At 40.3% G+C, this 22364-nt stretch overlaps 1 protein-coding gene across 1 annotated transcript; it reads right to left on the reverse strand.

Moving 5' to 3' along the window:
• Positions 1-495: 495 nt before the first annotated feature.
• Positions 496-21444, reverse strand: LOC134489965 (protein SSUH2 homolog). Its single transcript, XM_063292839.1, has 11 exons — positions 21440-21444; positions 20974-21153; positions 20261-20390; positions 17152-17212; positions 15418-15542; positions 13755-13817; positions 11811-11893; positions 7305-7401; positions 5654-5755; positions 3505-3612; positions 496-938 (listed from the first exon to the last, which is right to left on the reverse strand). Exons 1-11 carry the CDS (start codon positions 21442-21444, stop codon positions 798-800), a joined length of 1095 nt encoding a protein of 364 aa, XP_063148909.1. The 3' UTR covers positions 496-797.
• Positions 21445-22364: the final 920 nt, after the last annotated feature.

Here is a 22364-nt window from a genome sequence, read left to right on the forward strand (position 1 = left end):
TTGACTGCACTTTATTAGTTCCAGTTTCAGGCCAGAAGGCTTATAATGCATACTTATTAGGATAAGATTTTTTTCTATTCGTAATCATTAAAGTGGGAGTAAAGTCAATTAATATTACTCATATACAGTCCTATCAATGACACGTTAGAATAGGAATAAACTGAAGTGTTAACCAAGAACAACATACTTTAAAAGTTTCAGCCTCTACAATGTCTTGGATGCAATAGGCAAAGTTTATGTTACTTCGGATAGTCCATTTCCTGATTTATATTGAAAAAGTATGTTAAAAAAGAGTGCTACCGAAAGTTCTTGATAGAAAAATCCAGTTATAATATGTCTGGAATGTATAATATGTCTGGAATATATAATATGTCTGGAATATATGTCCCAGCCACCCACCCCACCCAAAAGCAAATGAAATAAAACAGCCCATTAAAGGGTCAGAACATAATGAGTTAATTCAGTATGAGAGAAGAAACAAATGAAAACCAGAGGTGGGTATGGAATGGAGTCTCTGGCATCCTTGACCGAAACTTTTAACACTTGTTATAAATAATATACCAGCACAAGCATTTTTAACGTTCAAGAGGAACAATGAACTATCAGTTGTACAAAAAGTATGCAAAGTGTTTCAGTCCTAGAGATAATCCTCTATGTCTTCTTTTAAAGCTAACAGCTGTTTATAATTAATCTGAGATATGTGAATTAAAAAAGAAAGAAGTGAGGAAAAAGCAGAAGAGTAGACATAATGCTGGAATGATCAGGGTTTCTCTGTCTATGGTAGGAAGGCCCATATATCATACAATAGTACAAAAACACTTTTTAGGGTAATTCTCTGCATACACCTTGTGTTCATTCCCATAAACATAATAGGAATAGGATTTTCCATGCCATTCATATTCCACTTTGGTAAGAAATACCAGCTCAATTGTTTGCTTCTGCAAAAAGACAAAAGACACAATTTTAAAACGTAAAACAGCAAACTCTTTGAGAAACAGATTGATTATATTTCACAACCATTATTTAGGGATGATCAACTTCCACAAACACAACTGATGATAATCTCGGGGGGGGGGGTGTCTCTTCCCCTTCCCATCCTTTGTTCTCACTCTGAGCACCTCCTTTTATCTTTTTTATCAGGAGACTACCTGGGAGAGAACCTACTCCTTATGCTACAGTGATCCTCAGCCAGCTCACAGAGGATTTCTGAAACCAAGCTGAGGAGTGTTCAATGGTAAGAGAAGGCTTAAGGAAGGAGGTCCAGGTTCAAGTCCCCATATAACTGTTGAGCTTCCTCGATTATTTCAGTCATCCTCAACCCAACCTACTGTTAGGTGGGTTGTGGGCCTAAAATGAGAGGAGGTTCCCCCACTACCATGAGCACACCGCCTTAGAGAAAAGGTAGAATAAAAATACATTCATAATGATACCCTGGTATAAAGCAGTCAAACCCACAATGGACTGCTCCTATAATTTACTTGTTTTCATAATGTTTCTGGATTCTTTGAACATTTGTTCGTTCATTTATAATTTCAATGGCTAAGGCCATCCCCTTATTTATTATTATTTATTTAATTTTTATCCTGCCTTCATTATTTTTATAAATAACTCAAGGCGGCGAACATACCTAATGCTCCTTCCTCCTATTTTCCTCACAATCACCACCCTGTGAGGTGGGTTGGGCTGAGAGAAACTGGCCCAAGGTCACCCAACCGGCTTTTATGCCTAAGGAAGGACTAGAACTCTTAGTCTCCTGGTTTCTAGTCCAGCACCTTCACCACTAGACCAAGCTGGGTATAACTGGAGTACATATTCCCCTGCATCCATCCATCACTTGATTTGTTTGATGTATATCCCACCTTTTGGGGGGGGGCATTCAACTCAAGGCAGTCTACTTAGTGCCTCCCTGCCCATATTTGCCCTGTCACTTAGGAAGTTGCCAGTATATACTTGCCATCAGGGCCTATAAAATGTCTCATTCTTTTACGTAGTGGTACTAGCTCTCTGGACTGCTCCTCCCTCTGAAATGTGTGAGGGACTTCCTATTACATCCTTTAGGTGCCCATGAAGAACTTTCCTTGTAATCTAAGCCTTTTCTGTGTGAATGTTATGACTACACTAAGTTTGGTTTTGTTTTCTTTCCCCCTCAAACTTTGTAACAGAAATGTTTTATATTTTTAAGATGTATGGATTAGTTTTTAATCGTTTTATTAAACTGTAAATTGCTTTGAGATGTGACTACATGGGAAGCAATACAAAAGTATATTAAAAAGGAAGGAAGACTGGCTTGGCACTGAATCTTCCTTTTGACAGATACATTCATAAAAGCAAAGAATAAGAAACTGGTAGATGTGTTCACTGCAGTCTGGATCTTTTGCCTTCACAGTAAGAGTAGCATCGTAATACATGGCTCATTTGCAGTAGATATAGTGATCCCAGACTTATAACTCCAGTAAATATGCATCTTGGATAATATATTAAAGTTGCAATGTGATTGGGTCAAAACCTCTACCTGTTGTACCCCTTGACTCCTGTCAACTTTGTTTTAAAATGGTGGAAATGGCAAGGGGGCAAACACTTAAGCCCCTCTCCCAATCCAGCTCCTCTGTCCATGCTCATGGATGTTTTATCTTTAAAAACAACATGCAGAAGCTTCACAATCTTACAGCCATCTCTATCCCTAATTGATATGACTCTCACATGAAACAGAAAAGGAAATTGGAACACAAGAATATTAATACAAATATTAACATTTATTTAAATTTTATTTTTAGCTGTTTGTATGCTACTTCAGAACTGTGAATCTCCTACAAACTCCTGATGTTTGGGCAGGAAGCTTTCCTGCTTAAACACATTCAGAAGTGTTTCAATCTTGGTGACTCTGATTTATACAAGTATTTCTGTCCCAACTATCAAGCTTTGACTTTTTCTGATGTCAGCTTCCCTCCCCACCGCGCTTGGATGCTCAACCTTAAATAGGCTCTGTGTAAGTCTTAAACATTGCAGCAACATTCACAAGCAGTATACAACAAATCCATTTTTCAGTTGCAGGAACCAGAAGATTCCCTAAGAGTACAAGTCTTAACTTTTGGGGAGCTGAGGCTGTATCAGCCCTTTGGGTAATGGGCCAGAAGCTGCATTTCCAAAGACAGGCAGATAAATTTAAATTATTTAATTTAAATAATTCAATTCAATTCAATACGGTTAGTAAAATTTTAGTTCCATTTCCTTAAGTTATAATTTGCATGCAGCTTTTAGAGGAGACCTGAGAACCACACATTTCATGGAGAGGTGTACCCTTACATTATGCACATGACTAGCCCAGAGACTCGAAGGAACAAATGAATAACACACATGGAATAATTTTATTATGGCCTTCTGTGAGAAGGATCTGCTCCATGCATAGAGACATTTCCTTGGGCTATTAGAAAGGACTATAAATCAGTTGATCCATAACACCACCACCTTTACAAAGAGCACTCTGCCAATCTCAATTGCTCTCACCTGTCTCAGTATCCGTGTACTTGATCCAAACTGAGCTTGATGTTGTTCAATAGCATTTCGGGAAGCTTGATTGATGGCACTGTTAGGGAAGCTTATCACCGGATAAACCTAGGAAAACAACAATTTTAGGCAATACAAAACCCTAGAACAATAAAAAGAATGGATGGATGATGATCTCATCACCCTACACTAGCACAAACCATAACTGATTGCTGAAAATGGAGTTAGATACAGCTTTGAGTTTCTGTATGCACTACAGCCAGGCAAGTACAACAAACATTTGTAGTCCACACGGTCTTTCATTCCAAAACTTTGGACTATTGCAATGTGCTGTATCCAATTTATTTATACAGTTTGTCCCCGCCCGTCTCCTCCCTTCAGGGGACTCTGTATACAGGGCTGCCCTTGAAGACAACTTGGAAGCTACTGCTAGTCCAGAGCACAGCAGCACAAGTAGTTATAGTTGCACCCCAGTACACCCATGTAACACAACTGTGTGAGCTGCATTCATTGCCAGTATGTTTTCAGGTGCAATTCAAGGTGCTGGTGGTCATCCATAATGTCCTACATAGCCCAGAGCCTGGATATTTGAGGTACTGCAATTATTTCTGCCTATCATACAAGATCCAACAGGGCTTACTTGCTCCAGGCCCTACCAATTAAACAGTATCATCTGATTGGCCCCAGAAGGCATGTCTTCTCTGTTACAGTGCCTGCCCTAAGGGAGACTCCCTGAGAATTGCCTGGCCTTGATCCTGCCAGTCTTTAAGAAAGCCTCAACGACCTGGTTCTTGCCTCAGGCACTGGGCCAGGTGATCATATGAGCCCACTGTAAATGTAAATATTTGAGAATCATGTTTTGTCCCAGACATGGCGTGTATTTTATTTTTCTGCTGTTGCTTGTGTGCTGTGATGTTTTTAATGCTGTTAGCTCCTCAGAGTTGCTAGGCCAACATATAAATTAAATAAGCAAATTAAGTAAGTAAGAAAGTAAGCAGAGACAGGAAGAAAACACATCCATGTGAGTATGTGGCTGAACACTTAATTAAATAAAGCAATAAATAAAACAAAAAAGATGAAAAGTGGGATGCAGCTGCCTCTGGCTTGGTACTTTTCAGATGCACTGGATAGCACTGGCAGAATTTACAATGCGCAAAGGGGCTCCTGAGAGGCGCAGCCTCAGTACCACTAGAGAAGGATGTTCTAAATAAACAGTGGGCTGGATCCAGATAAACAACATTCATGAAGATATGGAGGTTCACTGGTAAATGAAAGAGGGTATATTTGCCAGGATTCATTCATTCCTTCATTCAATTTATATGACCACTCATCTCAACAAGTGACTCTGAGCAGCAAACAAAATTAAAATAAAGTAAAAAAATTACAAACATTACATATTCGACCTACAACCATTTGTTTAGTGACCATTTGAAGTTACAATGGCACTGAAAAAAGTGATTTACTACCAGTCCTTGCACTTAGGACTGTCGTAGTGCTCCCACAGTCACATGATCAAAATTCGGGTGCTTGGCAACCAGCATGTATTTATGATGGTTGCAGCATCCCGGGGTCACGTGATCACCATTTGCGACATTCCCAGCCAGCTTCTGACAAACGAAATCAATGGAGAACCACATGATTCACTTAATGACTGCCACAAAAAAAATGTTGTAAAATCAGGTGCAGTCACGTGATGGCTTGCTTAACAACTGCACTGCTGAACAACTAATTTTCCGGTCCCTACTGTGGTCATAAGTCGAGGACTATTTGTACAAGAATTAAAATACATAGCAGCTGAGAAACATCATAATGCAAATCACTAATAAAACCAAGAAACAGGCCCCTGCACACACTCAGGGCCCCAGGCCTGGCCACAGAGCTAAGTCTTTAGGGCCTTACAAAAGTCCAGCAGGGTTGGAGCCATCCTGATCTCTGGAGAGATGTTCCATAAGGTGGGTGCTACGGCAGAGAAGTCACAATATTTTATATTGTCCAGTTTTTACTTCTTATAAGTTGCCCTGAATGTTTGTGTAACATGGACCTACATACATTCTTGCATGCAGAAATGCAGAAATAAATGCCTTCTAATTGCTGCTTTTCAGTCCTGCCCTACTAAGCACTGGGCTTCTGCCAAAAAGGATTTTATTACCATATATTGCTCATCAACAAACAGCTTCTTCCCTTTAACTGCTTTGAAGAGTTCAGTAGGAAACCCAGTTCTTTCATCCACCACATATTCAAAAATGTTATTCTTCCTGTGAAGGCAAACACCACAGATTACGAAGAACACCTCTGGTGCATGTCCGATTTTCACAGTAAGTCAGATTCAGAAAAGCTCTATGTTGGGCAGTACAAGGTCAAATTGCTTGCTGAAGCCTCTAATATAGTTAAGCAATGAGGCAGGCACATGATTATGCTGCATTATGTCAAAAAGAGATAAAGTGAAGTCAAAATCCCAGCATTGTTTCTAAAACAATGGTTAATGGTGGCCCTGAAATACAGGCCAATGCAATCATCTAGTCTTGTACTGCAAAGTTAAGCCACAGGAGACTGCAAGATTAAGCCATTATAATTCTTTTTGACATGAGTTGGGGCTCTTCCGCCAAACATTTCTACAAGCTCCAGAAAGTTCCATATGGTCACACTGAATTTCTTCCTTAGAGGAATGGCAGCATAAACTATGAGAGTATGCATCAATAGGCAAAATAACTTCATACATAAAAAACAAGCCTGATGTTTTAATCTAACCTAGAAACTGTTTATGGAGTATAATTCTGTACACAGCTTACTGCCACATCCAAGGCTTGGGTTCTCTTAAAGAAAGGGTTCTAATCTCTAACTATGATTATCATATATGTATGTATGTATGTATAAGGGACGCGGTGGCGCTGCGGGTTAAACCGCTGAGCTGTCGATCGGAAGGTCGGCGGTTCGAAACCGCGCGGCGGGGTGAGCTCCCGTTGTTAATCCCAGCTCCTGCACACCAAGCAGTTCGAAAACATGCAAATGTGAGTAGATTAATTGGTACCGCTTCGGCGGGAAGGTAACGGCGTTCCGTGAGTCATGCTGGCCACATGACCCGGAAGTGTCCTATGGACAACGCCGGCTCCAAGGCTTAGAAACGGAGATGAGCACCGCCCCCTAGAGTCGGACTCGACTGGACTTTACGTCAAGGGAAACCTTTACCTTTTACCTATGTATGTATGTATGTATGTATCTCAGTTAATCTAAATGTTGATTTTAGTAATAGTTCAATACAGTATTAACCTTTGAAAGTGATAAAACCTTGAACTGTTGTGAAACAATCTTTGTATTTGTTTTTATACTAGCTGATAAACAAGAATGAAAGTGAAATGTTTCTTCCCATGGGATGGTTTCTCCTTTCTTCTAATTTTACTTCATATTGCTCTTCAAACGTTTCTAAATCATACCTGTAATTTGTAATTCCTATGTATTTGTCTTTTTTCTTTGCTTTATAAAATATAAATAAATAAATAACCCACCAACCAACCCAATGGGACTTTGCATAAGTGTGGCTCGTAAATTGGATGTCTCTGGAAGTCGATCAAAAAAGTCCTCTCAGGACAGGTCTATCAAGGACTATCAGACTTGATGTCTCTATGGTACTTCAGGGTTGGGATCAGTGCGCCTCCAAACGCCAGTTACGGGGATGGGGGGGAATAGCAGGAGACTGTGATGCCTCTGTCTCCTGCTTGGAAGCACCCAGGGGCATCTGTGGGCCACTGTGAAAAACAAAGGCAGGAATGAGAAAGGCTATTCTTTACATAGGCTGACAGAACTTGCCATTCAACTAGCAGCTCAATGTATGTCAGCAACTGTCCTGTTCCTCCACAGTCTGAACATGCAATTGTCCCCAGGCCAGAACAGGCATTGCACCTGTAAAGGAAATGTGAGACAAGAAGACATTTTCACAGAGTGGAAATAATGTGATACAAGCAATGGTCAGGATACAGAAATCTCACAAGAATAAATCTGTGAAGTTCTTAACACCTTGGCTTAAAGCTCACCATTTTGCAACATCTCCTTGAAGAAACTTCAGCTATTTATTTTGATGTAGTTCATCCCAGCCTCTTCTACAGTAATTTATTTACCTAGGCGGACAGAGGAAATTAATTCCTCTTTCCATCTTTCCCTGCCAATTTCAGATAGTTTTTTTTTAAAATTTCTAGATTCTATGAGGAGCCACTGAACCAAAAAGGCTGCTTTCAGATGACCGAATTCTTGTGAGGAACACAAGTTGTTTTGCATTTAAGTTTCCAAAATCTATACCACAAATAGCAGGAAAAGGATATGCATGTTCAATTTCAGGATGTTTTCCTCAGGATATTGTTCTCTCAGATGGCATACAATTAAAATTCTACATGGAAATAGGTCAAAACGACTCAGTAACTGGCATCATCCTAAAAGCTGAGTAAACTTTTTTAGTAGCATTTGCAAAAGCAGTTTCAAATATGCTTTGAGTTCAGGATTCTGCAGCCTGCCAAAGGCCTAATGCTGCAGGATGGCTGGTTAACAGTGCCATGTGAATCTTCTCTATGTCAAGACTTTCATCACATTTCTGAAGCCATTTTTCTAATAAGGAAGATGATCCCTGGGCAGATTAGGTTGCTGACATGCATATGTGGAAAGTACAGGCATGTGTGAATGGGACAAAGGGACATTTATTTCTTTTATCTATCATTATGTTTATTTCCCATCTTTCCTCTGGGGCCTTCTGTAGTTTTGCCAAGAAAACTATACGGATGTGTCCACGAAGTCACCAGAGTCAAGTGTGCCAAAATACTATTTATTTTTACTGTTTTCCTCTGGGAACTCAAGGATAGATCATATGTGTGTCACCTCATTTTATCCTCACAACAAACTAAGGGTGAGTAGCCCATAGTTATCCAGAGAGCTGTAAGTGCAGACTTCAGCCTGGGTCTCTTAGTTGCAGTCTGGCAACTAAGCCATCATACCACATTAGTGACCCTATATCAATTTCTTGGTCAATGCCCTGAATCCTGGGAAGAGAAGCCAATCTTTGTTCTTGAAATTTCCTGATTATTTTCCTCCCTTCAAAGTGCATTTTCAGCATTGAACCAGTGTTTGATGTTAAGCACCTACTAACATTAATATAGGGTAGTGGTTTGTATTATACATTTCCAGCACTATTTAATGTTTCCTATTGTTTTTAATATTTTATATAACTTTGTGATCTACCCCAAGAACTCTGATGATCTGTATGGATCAGAAATACAATACAGTAATAATAAAAGTAGTAAATGTCTTTGTCTCCTATCCTAACAACAAACTTGTTACAATTAATCCCAGCAGCTCCATGGAATAAAATCAGTTGACAGACAATTTTATTTATGAATCAAGGAACCTAGAACCCCTTGGTTAATCAGTTCCCCAAATGAATGACAGACAAGAGAAAAGATGCATGTAATAAGCTAATAATAAAAAATAAGACAGTCTACATGCTGTCTCCAAAATACAAGAAAAATAAACAGAATTGGCAAAAGACCCTTAAATATCTAAGGTATAATTTTTACAAGTATCTAGGTCCTTCTTTACTTAGTCTTTTTTCCAATGGCTTAGCTATTAAAAATAATAGCAGTCTCTTTTTTTATGGGTAGAACTATCCGAATTCAAGACTACAGCTGCCTTTTTGTTCAGCTTTTCTGTTGGGTAATGGCACCATCTGCTGGATCTGGTGGCATAGTAGAATAAGACTTTTTCTTTTAGTTAGCCACTAACTAAATATTGACTCTATTTCAGACAGGAAGTAATCTGACTGCTGTTACTGTTACCAAGTGGTAAGTTCAGGGATCAGCAGCCTTTTGGGGGCAGGTGACACTGTATACCAGTATTTCTCAACCTTGGCCACTTTAAGATGTGTGGCCAGGGAATTCTGGGAGTTGAAGTCCACACATCTTAAAGTGGCCAATGTTGAGAAATACTGTTGTATACCATCACAGGCATCAAACAGTAAGAAATTAAAACAAATTGAACAATTAAACTTGGCCAAAATCTAATGGGTTTCATAAGAGAACTAAGAAATTGTGCAACATTAGGCTATTTCATATAATTTTACTGACTTAAACAAAAAAACTGGAGATCAGTGGACACTAAGTGTACAGATTTAAGCAAAAAGCCATGACTAGAGAAGTTCTCACACAGCTACCTGATAAAAGACACATAGGCACGTCAAAACCTCCTCCACACACTCCCACCCACCCACCCACTTTTCCCTTAACAGTCCAGCATTCCACTCCTGGCTGATACGACCTTGGATTTGTTCCCACCCTCAGCAACTTTTCCCCTCCCATCCGGAGCCTGAGACTCGTTGCTTCAATGGCAGAGAACACAATCAACAGATCTAACAACTCTCTGATTGTGGGTTCTGACACTAAGTGTATCATAGACACCACAGCACACATAACATTGGTTATGATCCAATATACTACATAAAAAGCCTTTTTCTCTCAAACACACACATACTGTGGCATACTCCAGAATTTGAGAGGTCTCTAAGAGCTGTTTTTTTTTCCTTCCTTCCTTCCTTCCACCCACCCACCCACCAACCTACCTTCCTATACATTGCACAAATATATTTTTCTACCAGTTGAGTTCCACACTGGAAAAGTATACAGTAAATACACAATTACGCTGATATACACGAATTCCAGAATATTTTGTTATTTATTTGTTGTCTTTATATATTGCCCTGTTCAGTAAGACTCCAGGTGGCTGGAATGTTTCAGGGAGTTTCCTGGATCATTTGCCTTCAAAGCATGGTCCAGATGCCATCTTTCTCTCTCCCTATACCATGGAGATGGAATGGGGGGGAGCAAAAACAGTCCTGCATTGAGGATCCCAACTCACCCAGAAGCCTTCATACTGCACAAATCTACATGCAAAGGCTCCTGGCTGTAGAAAATCCATGGAGACCAGCTCTCTGTTGACACCCCCAGGGCAACTTTATAGAACAAGAGGGGCTGCTCATCATAGCTCACATGGTGACTTCCATATTTGTTTATAATGTCCAAACAGAACTGGAGAAGATACACAATCCAAGCAAGGATCTCTTCTTGATTCATTTGAAACACATTCAATATTCCATGCTGATGCAACTTCTGAAAAGTAACTAAATGTTTCTTTGAAATGCAGGATAGAACCAAACAGACTTATTCTTCTGTTCCTGGTTTCTCAGACAGCTGCATGTCAGATTTTCAAGCTACATTTCACTTAGCAGAGGATTCCAGTTCTTTCAATAAAAATAATATTAGCATTTCTATTGCACCTTCATATGCTGTTTCCCTAAAACATGTTCTAATTTTTCTAAGGACATTCAGAATTATGCTTCCTTTTATTTTGCACCTAAAGATTCTTAGGCAGTCTTAGTAAGTTCATATTAAAAGTGAGATCTGAACCAGGGAGCTCCTTATCTGTGGCTTCAAGCCCAAGTAATGATGTGACAGACAAATAACCACTTTTGCACACACACTTACTCAGGAAGCCCATGCAAAGACTCATAGGGACTCTTTGCTTTGATTGAGGCCCCTTCAATGCAGCTCCACAAAGCAAAGCAGCCCCTGCCTTCTAGGCTGTACCTTCCCAGGGTGGTATGCACATGCACAGAAGACAACTATGCTGAAGCAAAGCAGCCAGATGAAGTGGCCCTTTCAACTGGAACCACCAGGCGAAGTGGCCATTTCAACGTGCTTTCAACTGGAGCCACCAAGGTAGAGTGTCTTACTGCTCACTGAGGCATCACTCCAAAGCAGACTGCTTCAGTGATCAGGGATGAGGCAAAGTGAGGTAGTATGTTGCCTCGCAGAGCTCTACTAGTCAGTATGTAAATGTTATGCCAATATTTGTATACATGTATGTGTAATGGGCTGAAGGAATACACTTCAGGAACAAGAGGAAAAGTCACAACCAAGACAAAGGCCAGATATAAGAAATCTGAGTCCAGGGCAGAAATGTTATTTGAGGAAGCATCTCAGACAGAACCCTCCCTAGTTCTCATAACGATAAAGGGAGGGAGGGAGGGGGGAGGCGAATTTAGACTTGCAAGATTCTGTTACTGTAACCTTATAATAAAAGTAGACTCAGCATCATAACATTGGTTTCCTAGTCTCAGTCTAGCTTAAAGGGCTGACTTCATGTAGAACAATCCATCCCCAGATTATTTATAGTTTATCACCTAGCCATGACTTACAGAGCAGAAATGAGCATGATCATTTTCTCACATTCAAGCTTAGACTGCAAATAAAAAGGAAGTACACCAACTCACGTACATGGTTGTTCCAGTTCCAGAACAAGTAGAACACCTCTGACTGCTGAACTGGGATCCTGTTCCATTACATACCCAACACTGCTTCTGTTGATATATAACATTAAATGGAAGAGCACTAAATTAACTGGATTTCAACCAACAAAATTTTCAATAGTTAAAAGCAGATCTCTGTGCTCCTCTTTAAAAACAGCACTCTATACAGTGTGGCTTTTAGATAATTTAGGATTGTGAATGTGACTAGGAAGATGCCTCACTATGAAATTCCTTTCCCCTGAAAATTCTTCCTTCCATGTAAACTTCCACCATTTTGTAGAGTTCCTTTCTCAGTGGTTAATAGAAGAGTAAACAAGACAATCTGAGCTGCTGGTATGAGAGAAGAGTTGCCCAGCCATCAAAGTCATCATTCTTTCTGTGGACACAGTAGACACAGTGTGCAGCAAGGTGCTATTTGCAACAGCGCCATTGCTGAATAGATCCTCTATGACTCCAGGAGGTGCGTAGCATGCATCACCACCTACAATGAAACCAGAAGCTCTGCATGATAATGCATGGCAGCTCCTTGGCATGACAGTGTAAAGGCAGTGATTGGTGACTTCCTCTAGCTAAAATATGAATGTCACCAACTACAGAAAAAGCTGCTACCAATCCCCATATAGAGTGTATGCTGTGGTGGTCTTTGTAAGGTCAAGGCACTCTACTGAAACATTTTTTCCCAAAGGACTGTCAATCTATTAAACTAATGACCATTAGATGGCAAAAAAGTTAAGAGTCTTAACTGCAGAAGAATGGTCACCAGGATTGTGCAGCTGAAATGAAGCTGCTGCTAAGTCTTCTTGCAGACAGAGTTCAAGAAAGGGGTTTGATGTGTGAGAGGAACACGTCCAACCTTGGGATGCTCTTGAGTACATCCATATCATTTCTCCAAAATGACTGGTTGACCAGTCAACCTATTATTGACCACTAGGTGGTCAGACAGAGGTTTTCCCTCTCTTGGATGCCATCCAGCAGTCATCCAGATTTGTCAGCTAAGATCCAGATGCTGAGTAAGTGTTGTTGAATAGCTGGACTCTGAGAAACACTTTCCTGATTCTTGTGTCAAATTATAGCAGATCACAGTTCTGATTGTCCCAAAGCGAAGGAGAGGAAAAAAGTGGCTCCATGTTGAAGCCATATCTGTACCAGGTGTCACTTTATGACAGAATGATCCTTTTAAAAAGACCTTTGTGTGAAGGTCAAGGGAGGAGGTTACTGGGAGTTCCCTGCCATATGTGTTGCAGAAGTACAAAAGCCCAGTCCTTTCCATTACCCTTTCAAGTACAGGCAAGTCAATTTCAGATGTTTGCAATCTCTAGGTCAACTAGTTGACCTGTTTAAGAAAGAAAAGAGAGTGGCTGTGGAAGCTGGGCTTGCAATCTCCCTCACAATCAAAACAGCACTGCACAACAGGGACTGGACAGAAGGAGGCATTTCCAAAGTAGAACGCCTGGATCAGTTGTAACCAAGCACATGTCTGCCCCCTTCAGGTGGCCTCAAGCCTCCTCCATGCACCATGGATTGTCCAGGTGGGACAGCTTCTTCCATTTTCCACTCCATCCATGCTGGAACACCTTGAAAGGGCTTCAGTCTGCCTCCGCAGGAGATTACCAACAAGATGGAGGCTTTGTTGTGAGGATATATCCTCAAAAAATGGTAAATGGGGCATCCTTAGTAAGCAGGCTGAGTGAATGACCCATCAGACATCAGATAAGACCTCTTCCTGCTAGCAAGCTTTTCAACCATAATACTTTTCTTGGTACTACTGCTAGCTTTTTATCATTTATATCAGCCCGATTTGCAAACTGCTCCAAACACATCAGCGCTTTCATCTTTTTAAACTTTTCTTCAGGGGAAAAAACCCTTCCACACCAAGCAAGACATTTCTTTTGCAGCACTTAGAAGTACATACCCTTGTAAGGCAGTGGCACTGGTTGCAGGGACGTCTGCCAGAACAGCCACATATTGGACATCCCTTCAAAGAAAAAGAGGGTTAAAAGTCTTTCACTCTTGCTGTGAGTGGCTCTACTTTGGGAAGAAATACAAAAGGATTCCTCCAAACCAGAAAGTGATTTTCCATTTCACCTTCCTTATTTTGCCTGGGGTGTTTCCATCCTCTCTACCATAGTTGCCTTATTCTCACACTGTAATGGCCTTTCTAAACCTTCTAGGTGCATTTCCCTTCATTGTCTTCATACATTAACTTATCATACATTTCTGCACAATTTTCAGCTGCATCATTCTTATATTTTTGTTTTTATAGCCAATTATAACCCTGACCTTATTAGCTCTAAAGAGCACCAACCCTCTTCAGTGCCTCTGGCCATACTCCACAGTTTCCCCTTGGAAATCCTTTCCACAGCAAAAAAAAGAAAATATCAGAGGTTGTAAGGGTTGCTTCACTGTTGTAGAAAGCACTCTGAATTTATGATTTCTATAACAGCAGCAACAGTCCTATGTGCTTGGGCAAAGTTCTGCACCAACAATAAAGGAAATGGTGTATAGTCCACATATTTCCAAAGGCTCTTTAGTATCTTTCTGCTATGCTGTTTTTCATTCTTCCTTGAATAGCAAGAGATTCCAAACATTAAGAAGAGTCCCATAAATAAAATACTACCCAGTTATATACTGTACGCAAGGGAATAAACTTGCTTTCCCAGAAAACAATAACTTGCTTTCCTGCAAAACCAATCCCAGTTGGTTTCATTTGCTTAAATCATCAGGGGTCCACATTTCTACACCCCATCCTATTAGAGTGAGTCTGCATGACAATCTAACAGTAAGGTCAAAACAAGGCACAGTTTGCACATTAGTTATTTATTTAATTGATTTTCATCCCACCTTTATTATTTTCATAAATAACTCAAGGCAGCGAACATACCTAATACTCCTTCCTCCTCCTATTTTCCCCACAACAACCACCCTGTGAGATGAGTTGGGCTGAGAGAGAGTGACTGGCCCAAGGTCACCCAGCCGGCTTTCACGCCTAAGGAGGACTAGTTTGCCTAAGCTTATATTTAAGCCTCAAACATGCTCACCTCTGGCATTTCCCATGAACAACAGAACATCTCTCTGGTCATGGTTTGTTTAATATGCAGTATATCTGTGCGACTCTTAACTACCTGCCTTTTTTCTAAGCTAGAAAGAAAACTGGGACTGGCCATTTAGGCAAAATGGCTACTAAAGCACATTCAGCTCTCCCCAAACAAATCCCAGCTCCTCACAGGAAAGGTGGACAGGACTCCTTTGACAATAAGCATTTGAGATACTCCAAATGCTTTCTTCAATCAGCCCCAAAGAAATCCCCATTAATGTGCCAGTGGCAGAAGTTTGAACAAAAGTGCAAAGTCAGTGATTGCTGTTGACCTTCTTTCAAGAAACAGCAGGAGCCTAAGAATTAAGGCTGCAATTCTGCGCACATATACACCTCCTAAACTGAGCACCACCTAATGAAATGCAGTCTAAATTGTCCAAATGAATAAATAATGTAAAGCAAAGAATGGGGTTGTGCTGGAGAGAGACAGAGAACACGGTCCTGGCAACCAGAATGTTGTCATTATTTTTGCTTTCTGTACCTTTACTGATGATGTGTGAGGCACTTTAACTCTTGTGATCTTGTCTTTGAATATTTCAGGAACCTCTACTCTCATGTCCCAGGGAGCAGGAGCTGCACCATACGCAGCAGAATCTATAGGTTCTCCTGATAGAAGGCAAGGATGATTGGACAATGTCATGATATTCTACCTTGTGCATGAACATTTCAGCAACATAGCTTAGGATACAGGTAGTCCTTGCTTAACGATCATTCATTTAATGACGGTCCAAAGTTATGCCAGCCTTGGGAAAGGTTTTATGACCTGTACTCACACTTATGACAGTCGCAAACCATCATACCACCCCCACGGTCACGTGATTGCAATTCGGGCACTTGGCAGCCAGGTTGCATTTACAACCAGTTACAGTGTTCTGTGGTCACATGATCACAATTTGTGACCTTTTTTGCCGGTTTCCAGCAAAAAACATCCATTGGGGAAGCTGGATTTGCTTAATAACCACAGTGATTCACTTAACGGCTGTGGTGATTTGCTTAACAGCCATCATAAAAATGGTCATAAAATCTGGTCCAGCCACATGGTGACTCACTTAATGACCACACTGCTTAACAACCAATTTTCTGGTTCCATTGTGGTTAAGTGCAGCCTACCTGTATATACTTTTAATTCCAATAGAAGAGAATATATATAGTTCAGTGTGGAGTCCTTGGTGCTCTGTGAGATTGGTTGTTTGCTTGCAGATATTTCCTTACCCAACCAGGTGACCAGGTAACTGCATCTCTATCCTGGATGCTCTCCATTTATGGATTTCAGCTCCCAACGTTCTTAGCAAACCCCTTGTTGGCTAGAGAATTTTGAGAGTTGAAGTTCTCACCTTTTTTTACTGTGTTTATTTTCTTAAAATAGTTCCTTAAGGCTAAATGCAGGATATAAATTGATAAAAACATAATAGGGAAAAAAGGTCTACTCTTCTCAGAAAGCAGATAAAGCCTGAATCTCATGATGTTCAAATATTTCATTCTACCTATACAAGCCGGTTAATATTTAAGGCTGGCCATTTAAAAATCCCCCTTCCAAGGGACTCAACGAATTATACAGCCCATCACACTAATGGAATTCTTAAGTAGCGCTACTGCTGCAAAAATCACAAAATGCATCACCATGTGCAAATTAATAAATTCTTGTAGTGATGTAAATAGATCATTAATTTTCTGAGCTCACATTAATCCTGAACTGGTGCTGCAAAGCCACATCCATCATCCTTCCTCTCAGCAGAAGTTAACATTGAAAGGCTGAGAAGGAGGACAAGCATATTAGCTTCACCCCAAGGTTTTGCTATCCTCACCACCCTCCACAGATTGAGGATAAAGGCTTGCAGCACAGAGTCCTTTATAGCCATGGTTTTTCAGTGTATTGAATCAAGCATAGAGCCCAGGAACATAGAAGAACCCAAGAACAGAGAAGTTACCCTCAACACATACTTATGGGATGCTCTATGTCCCTACTCTCCACATTGCTTCTACTCAAAAATAATGTATAAATAGGTCTGAATTTTAGAACAAAATTAAATATGACATGGCACAATGAAAATTGATGATGAGGGAAGCAAGAGGATGGAATCTGAATCCCACAAGAAGCTTAATACAGTTCAACGCCATCCTCATGACTTCCCCAACTACCACCAATTTTCAAGACAAGTCTACAGTGTACTGGAACAAGAAACTCAAAATTCTACTATAGCAAAGCAACACTTACCCCTATATGGTTTTGTTTTCCAAGATGAAGACCTTGATTCAGTGAAAGTCTCCAAGTAATACTAAAAAATAGTTTTCAGTAAAGAAAAACAACTATAGTCTAGTCTCATAAAGTAGCAGATTAACAGAAATCTCTAAGAAGTATCATCAAAGGCAGCCATGGAGTGCAGAGAAGACCAATATCTTTATATATAATAAAACAACAACTTATAACAATCAAAACTGCCAGTTTAAGATTCTGAGTTAAGACTGCTTTAACCAAAGCTTTATTCCACTTGGTCCACAAAATCAGCATATTGGAAGCTGCTGCTGCTGTTGGCTCTTTGGAGCTCTGTGTGCTTGCAGGCATTTCTTTACCAGACTGGGTAATATTATCAGCATGAGGGAGGACAGGGTTTGCTGTTTGTTTATATATAGCAGTTTGCCCTTCCAGGTAGAATACTGATTCCTTCTTGATTGTTTACACAGTGCTGTTTCCTGCTTATCTGGGCTCCACTGCTGGAGGGGATGTGTTTTAGGCAAGTTGTTTCCTTCCTGGATTTTTTATTGCATCTTGAGTTCTAGTCCTGCCTTAGGCATGAAGCGAGCTGGGTGACTTTGGGCCAGTCGCTCTCTCTCAGCCCTGGGAAGGAGGCAATGGCAAACCACTTCTGAAAAACCTTGCCAAGAAAACTGCAGAGACGTGTCCAGGCAGTCTCTGAGAATTGGACACGATTGAACGGATTAAAAAAAAAAAAGGGGGGGTTATCTCAATGCGTCTCTTGGTAGCTGATTTGTCTGAATGCCAAATTTCCAGGTATTCCCAAGCATTTTAACAAAAGAAAGAGAGAATTATGTCCCCCAAGCTGCCATACTTGCTCTTGAAGGATAAGAAAGGACTGTCTAGAATTATGGCTTATTGTTGTCCTTATCACTATTACTATTTAGGGTGAATGTGGCCCATATCCACTAATTTCAATTCAACCCACCAATCAGATTCAACAGAATATAAATTATGTCCTGTATTACAAAATTACAAATGTAATTTATTCAAAGTTATACGAAGGGTTACAAAAGCCAGCTAGTCAACTGATCTTGTGAAGTTTTTGTTTCTCTTGCCTTCATGTCTCTTAAACATATATAACTTAGGAATGCTCTGTGCATAAGACACTGAGCAACAGATGACTTTCTCAGTCCGACTGGGCATCTCATGAATCTGCTTGTGTTCCCACAGGTAGAGTTACAGTGAATTATCAAGCTGTCAGTTTCTATTCCCTTTCTAATCACTTATTTCCAGGTTGAAAGGTTCTATCTCCATCACTGATATTTCATTGAAAAAAGGTAAGAAGAAAGAAGGAGAGGAGCAAGGGGAAAAAAGGGAAAAAAGCAGCAAACCACAGAAAAAACATAAATCCATATCTGAAAATAGTGATAGTTAACACTGATATGCTGAATAATTGAAATATTTTCTCCCCATTCCCCCAATTTTCTTTAGGATTATCTGTACAATAAATCAGTATTATTGTCCCACCGTTACAGACAGATGTCCATTTCTCTACATGATGCCAAAATGACAAAAATGTGCAATGCAACAGAGCGTTTGCATTATGATGTGTGTTTTGTCACTTGGCTACCTCCACCCCCACCCCACCCCACCCCACCCCACCCCTCATGGACAACTTTGGTTACAGATCAGAAGATGGAAGTTTAATTGTGTCCTTGTCTAAAGCCTGAATGAATTTGTGGAAAATGAACCTTCCCATCAATTGCTATCTCCCAGGTGAATATACTCAAATATTGTAGTCCTCATTGCCATGCTCTCCTCAGTAAGGTAGGTAGTAACTGGAGAAAGAATCTGCTGTATTATAGCTCCTGATTTAATTGCTTTCCTCCTGTTGGATTCACTTCAGGTAGACTATGCTATACCTGTGGCACCTTGAAATAGAGAAACTTAAATGCTTGCCATAGTTTCTATATGTCATTTCTTAAGTCCTTTTATCCTGAAACTGGATATTGTTTTGTATGAATTGCTGATGGTAGCACTTCAATGTGAATTACCTTATATTCTTAAAAAATCCAGCAAACTGTAAATCTTTCTGAACATCTTCAGATTAATAGAGGACAATGTAAATACTTGCAAGAAAACTCTATGTAACAAAATCAAGAACAATATGGGGGCTTTTTGGTTCACAGTTTATTAACAGATCAAATTGCCTTACTGCAGATCAAGTGATTGGCACTGGCTCTTCAAAGCTTAGGAATTGATCTTTCCCAGCATCTACTTTCTAAAATCCTCTTGTTGGAAAAAAGTCGGAGCTGAAGTTATGACTTTATACATGTGCAAAGCGCTCTTCTATTACTAAATATCATCCATCTCAGCTCAATTTCCCAGTAACTATGCCTCCTCTGAGTTTACAAGCTCATGCGAAGAGATAATTTGGTCACCCATAAAGTTCATGTGATTTACACAAATAATTTTATTTGATAATCTTATATCATCTGAAAATAAATCTGAGTGCAGTAAGATTATTTTGGTGTGTATATACTGTATGTGTGTGTATGTATGTGTGTGTGTATATATATATGTGTGCGTGCACACACACACACACACAGTTACTTTAATGCATGCTACATAATGAATTTCTGAGAGCTAGAAGAGAATTAATTGTTTATTATTTCAGCTTGTGATCCATGTTGTGACCCTAACCAAGGCCTTCATGCGGTTTATAGTCCAAATGCAATACATAACTCGGATTTGTTGCATACGCATGTTGGTATTTCCTTGTTTTTTGCAAGGAGCAAGCCATTAAGTTACTACGGTAACAAATCACTCTGGCAGGGTGAACAGGTCAAACTTAAGTATCCTCAGGTTGGGATGTGAAAAGAATGACCATATAAGGTAAAGCTCCTGATTTGCCTAAAGGAGCTTGCCTGGACTTGTTTTAGTTTCCTTTTTGTTGCCTTCCCTTCCAGTCCAGCTCAGTATGAGCTTGTAAATATGCTTTTGTGCTTTCTGTAAATACATTTATTTTTATAGAAATGCCTGGTGTGTGTTTTTTCTGATCTCTCGGGCCAAACGCTTTCCAGCAAACTCTGACAACACACACATGCAAACACTGTATTCTGCTTACTCTGTAAGTGTTCAGTGTTAGGAGATCCTGGAACACCATCTCTCTGGCTGGAACTTTGCTGTAGCAGCACTTGCTTGTAGCATATTGGATAAAAGCTTCTCTGGCTTCATCTTCTGAAATAGCAGGAATACTGTGGACAGCAAAAGCAATGGAGACCGTAAGTACAAATCACAGCACAAGCTTCTAATGCTCCTCTATGACACGGACATGCTATCTTTTGGGCTGTTGGGCACATTCAGAATTTTCAGAGCACCTATGGATTCTCCCACAAAATGGCAGCCCAGTTGGGCACACTCAGTTGCAAAGCCTCGTTTATCAGACGACAAAGTGGTGAGGCCACTATTGATAGGATTCTCATCACCTGTCCCAGTGGGTTTTAATATTTTTTTCCTCTTCTGGCCAGATGGGCATGTTTCCCAACAAGGCCTGGATTGTAGCCACCCATCCTTTTTATATTGGGGAAAGAATTATGATGCTGCAAACAAGCAAATTAAAGCCATGTAAGCTGAAAGCTTACTGGGCTTCCAAACCACACTTTGTAATAAACATACCCTTCCTTCAATACAAGCATCTCTTATCTCCTGCCTGATCTATTTCACAACACGCCTTCACTTTATCTTCTCCCAGATAAGCAGCATATAACACTTAGTTTGTGGCAAAGGAAAAACAAAAATGGATTATTAGAAGATTTAAAAGAACAGTATTCATCTTACTTCCAGTTCATCTGAGCTGGCAACGGCTCACCTCCACTATAAGGAAGGAAGTCAGGTGGAGGAGCGAAACGCTTTCCTGCTGTAAAAGAAGGGAGTAAGGATAAAAGAAGAGGTTGCTGGTTATACAGCAACAGCTGCCAGTGGTCTGTGGCCAAAGGAGCAATGAGGCTGGCTTTTCCCCTTCAATACTCTCTTAGCCAGTGTTTCTCAACCCTGGCAACTTTAAGACGTGTGGACTTCAACTCCCAGAATTCCACAGCCAGCATGGGAGTTGAAATCCAGACCGCTGGGAACACTGCTCTTAGCAACAATGGAAAGGAAACTCCATGCAGTTTGATCAGCTTACAGTATCCATTTTGTTAATCATATGGCAACTTTTTTAGAAAGGGGAAAGGGAGAATTAGGTGGACAGAAAAGTGATGTTGCATGGCTTCTTTTATGAGAACAAACTGCAGTGAACCCCCACTTCATGTCTTGCCCCTCCTCCAAGCACGGCCATGACAAATTCAGAAGCTGACATTTCTCTTTCTATTGAGGTATAGCTTGTGAGCCTGCGCAAACTGACTCAACTAAAGTTAAGATTCTTCGGAATTCAGGTGAAAGTCTGAATCGTGATGAGACCAAAACAGAATTTTCATCTCCTACGTTGGGCCATGCCAGAGGAAAGAACAAGAGTACATGAAGCAGAGGCTCTTCAAACACTAAACTATGGCTTACTATAGCATTCCTCAAGTTGGCACCCTCTAATCATGTTGGGACTACAACTCCCAACATCCCCTAGGCAGTCTGGAAGTTGCCATCCCAATATATCTGGGCCAGGATGGAGAAGTCTGACTTAGTATTATAAAGGCAAGGAGTCACTGCCAATGGCTTCATCCTTCTGGAATGCTGACTATCAATCTGCAACTTATCTTTCTTTATATTCCCCCAGGCATTTGGGCCATGAGATTAGATGAGCTCTGCTGGTGATGTGGCTTTTTGTTTGGAGGCTGCTGTTTTAACCAGGGCATCATGGGTTATATGTTGTGGTGGTGGTTTTAATCTTCGTACACCACCCAGAGTCAGTGTTGTGAGATAGGCAGCTCTGTAAATCATTTAAATAAATATAATATACATCCCTCCATATGAAGCAATTTTCACTGTTGTTACCAGTGACATAGCTGTGTAGAGGACCCTTTAATCATTTGTTTTTATTCAGAATAAACATATATCATATATAACCATAAGGAAAACAACCCTGAATTGAACACAACCTTACAAAAAAATTAGATAGAAAAAACACACACACCCTATTCAGCTTCCTAATCTTATAAACCACAGTTGCCACTTCCATCTGAGATCTCCCACACCATCCACAAATGTGTGCAAGCGAGACACTCATATACTTATTT

This window comes from Candoia aspera, chromosome 2 (assembly GCF_035149785.1).
Source record: "Candoia aspera isolate rCanAsp1 chromosome 2, rCanAsp1.hap2, whole genome shotgun sequence".
NCBI classification, from domain to species: domain Eukaryota; kingdom Metazoa; phylum Chordata; class Lepidosauria; order Squamata; family Boidae; genus Candoia; species Candoia aspera.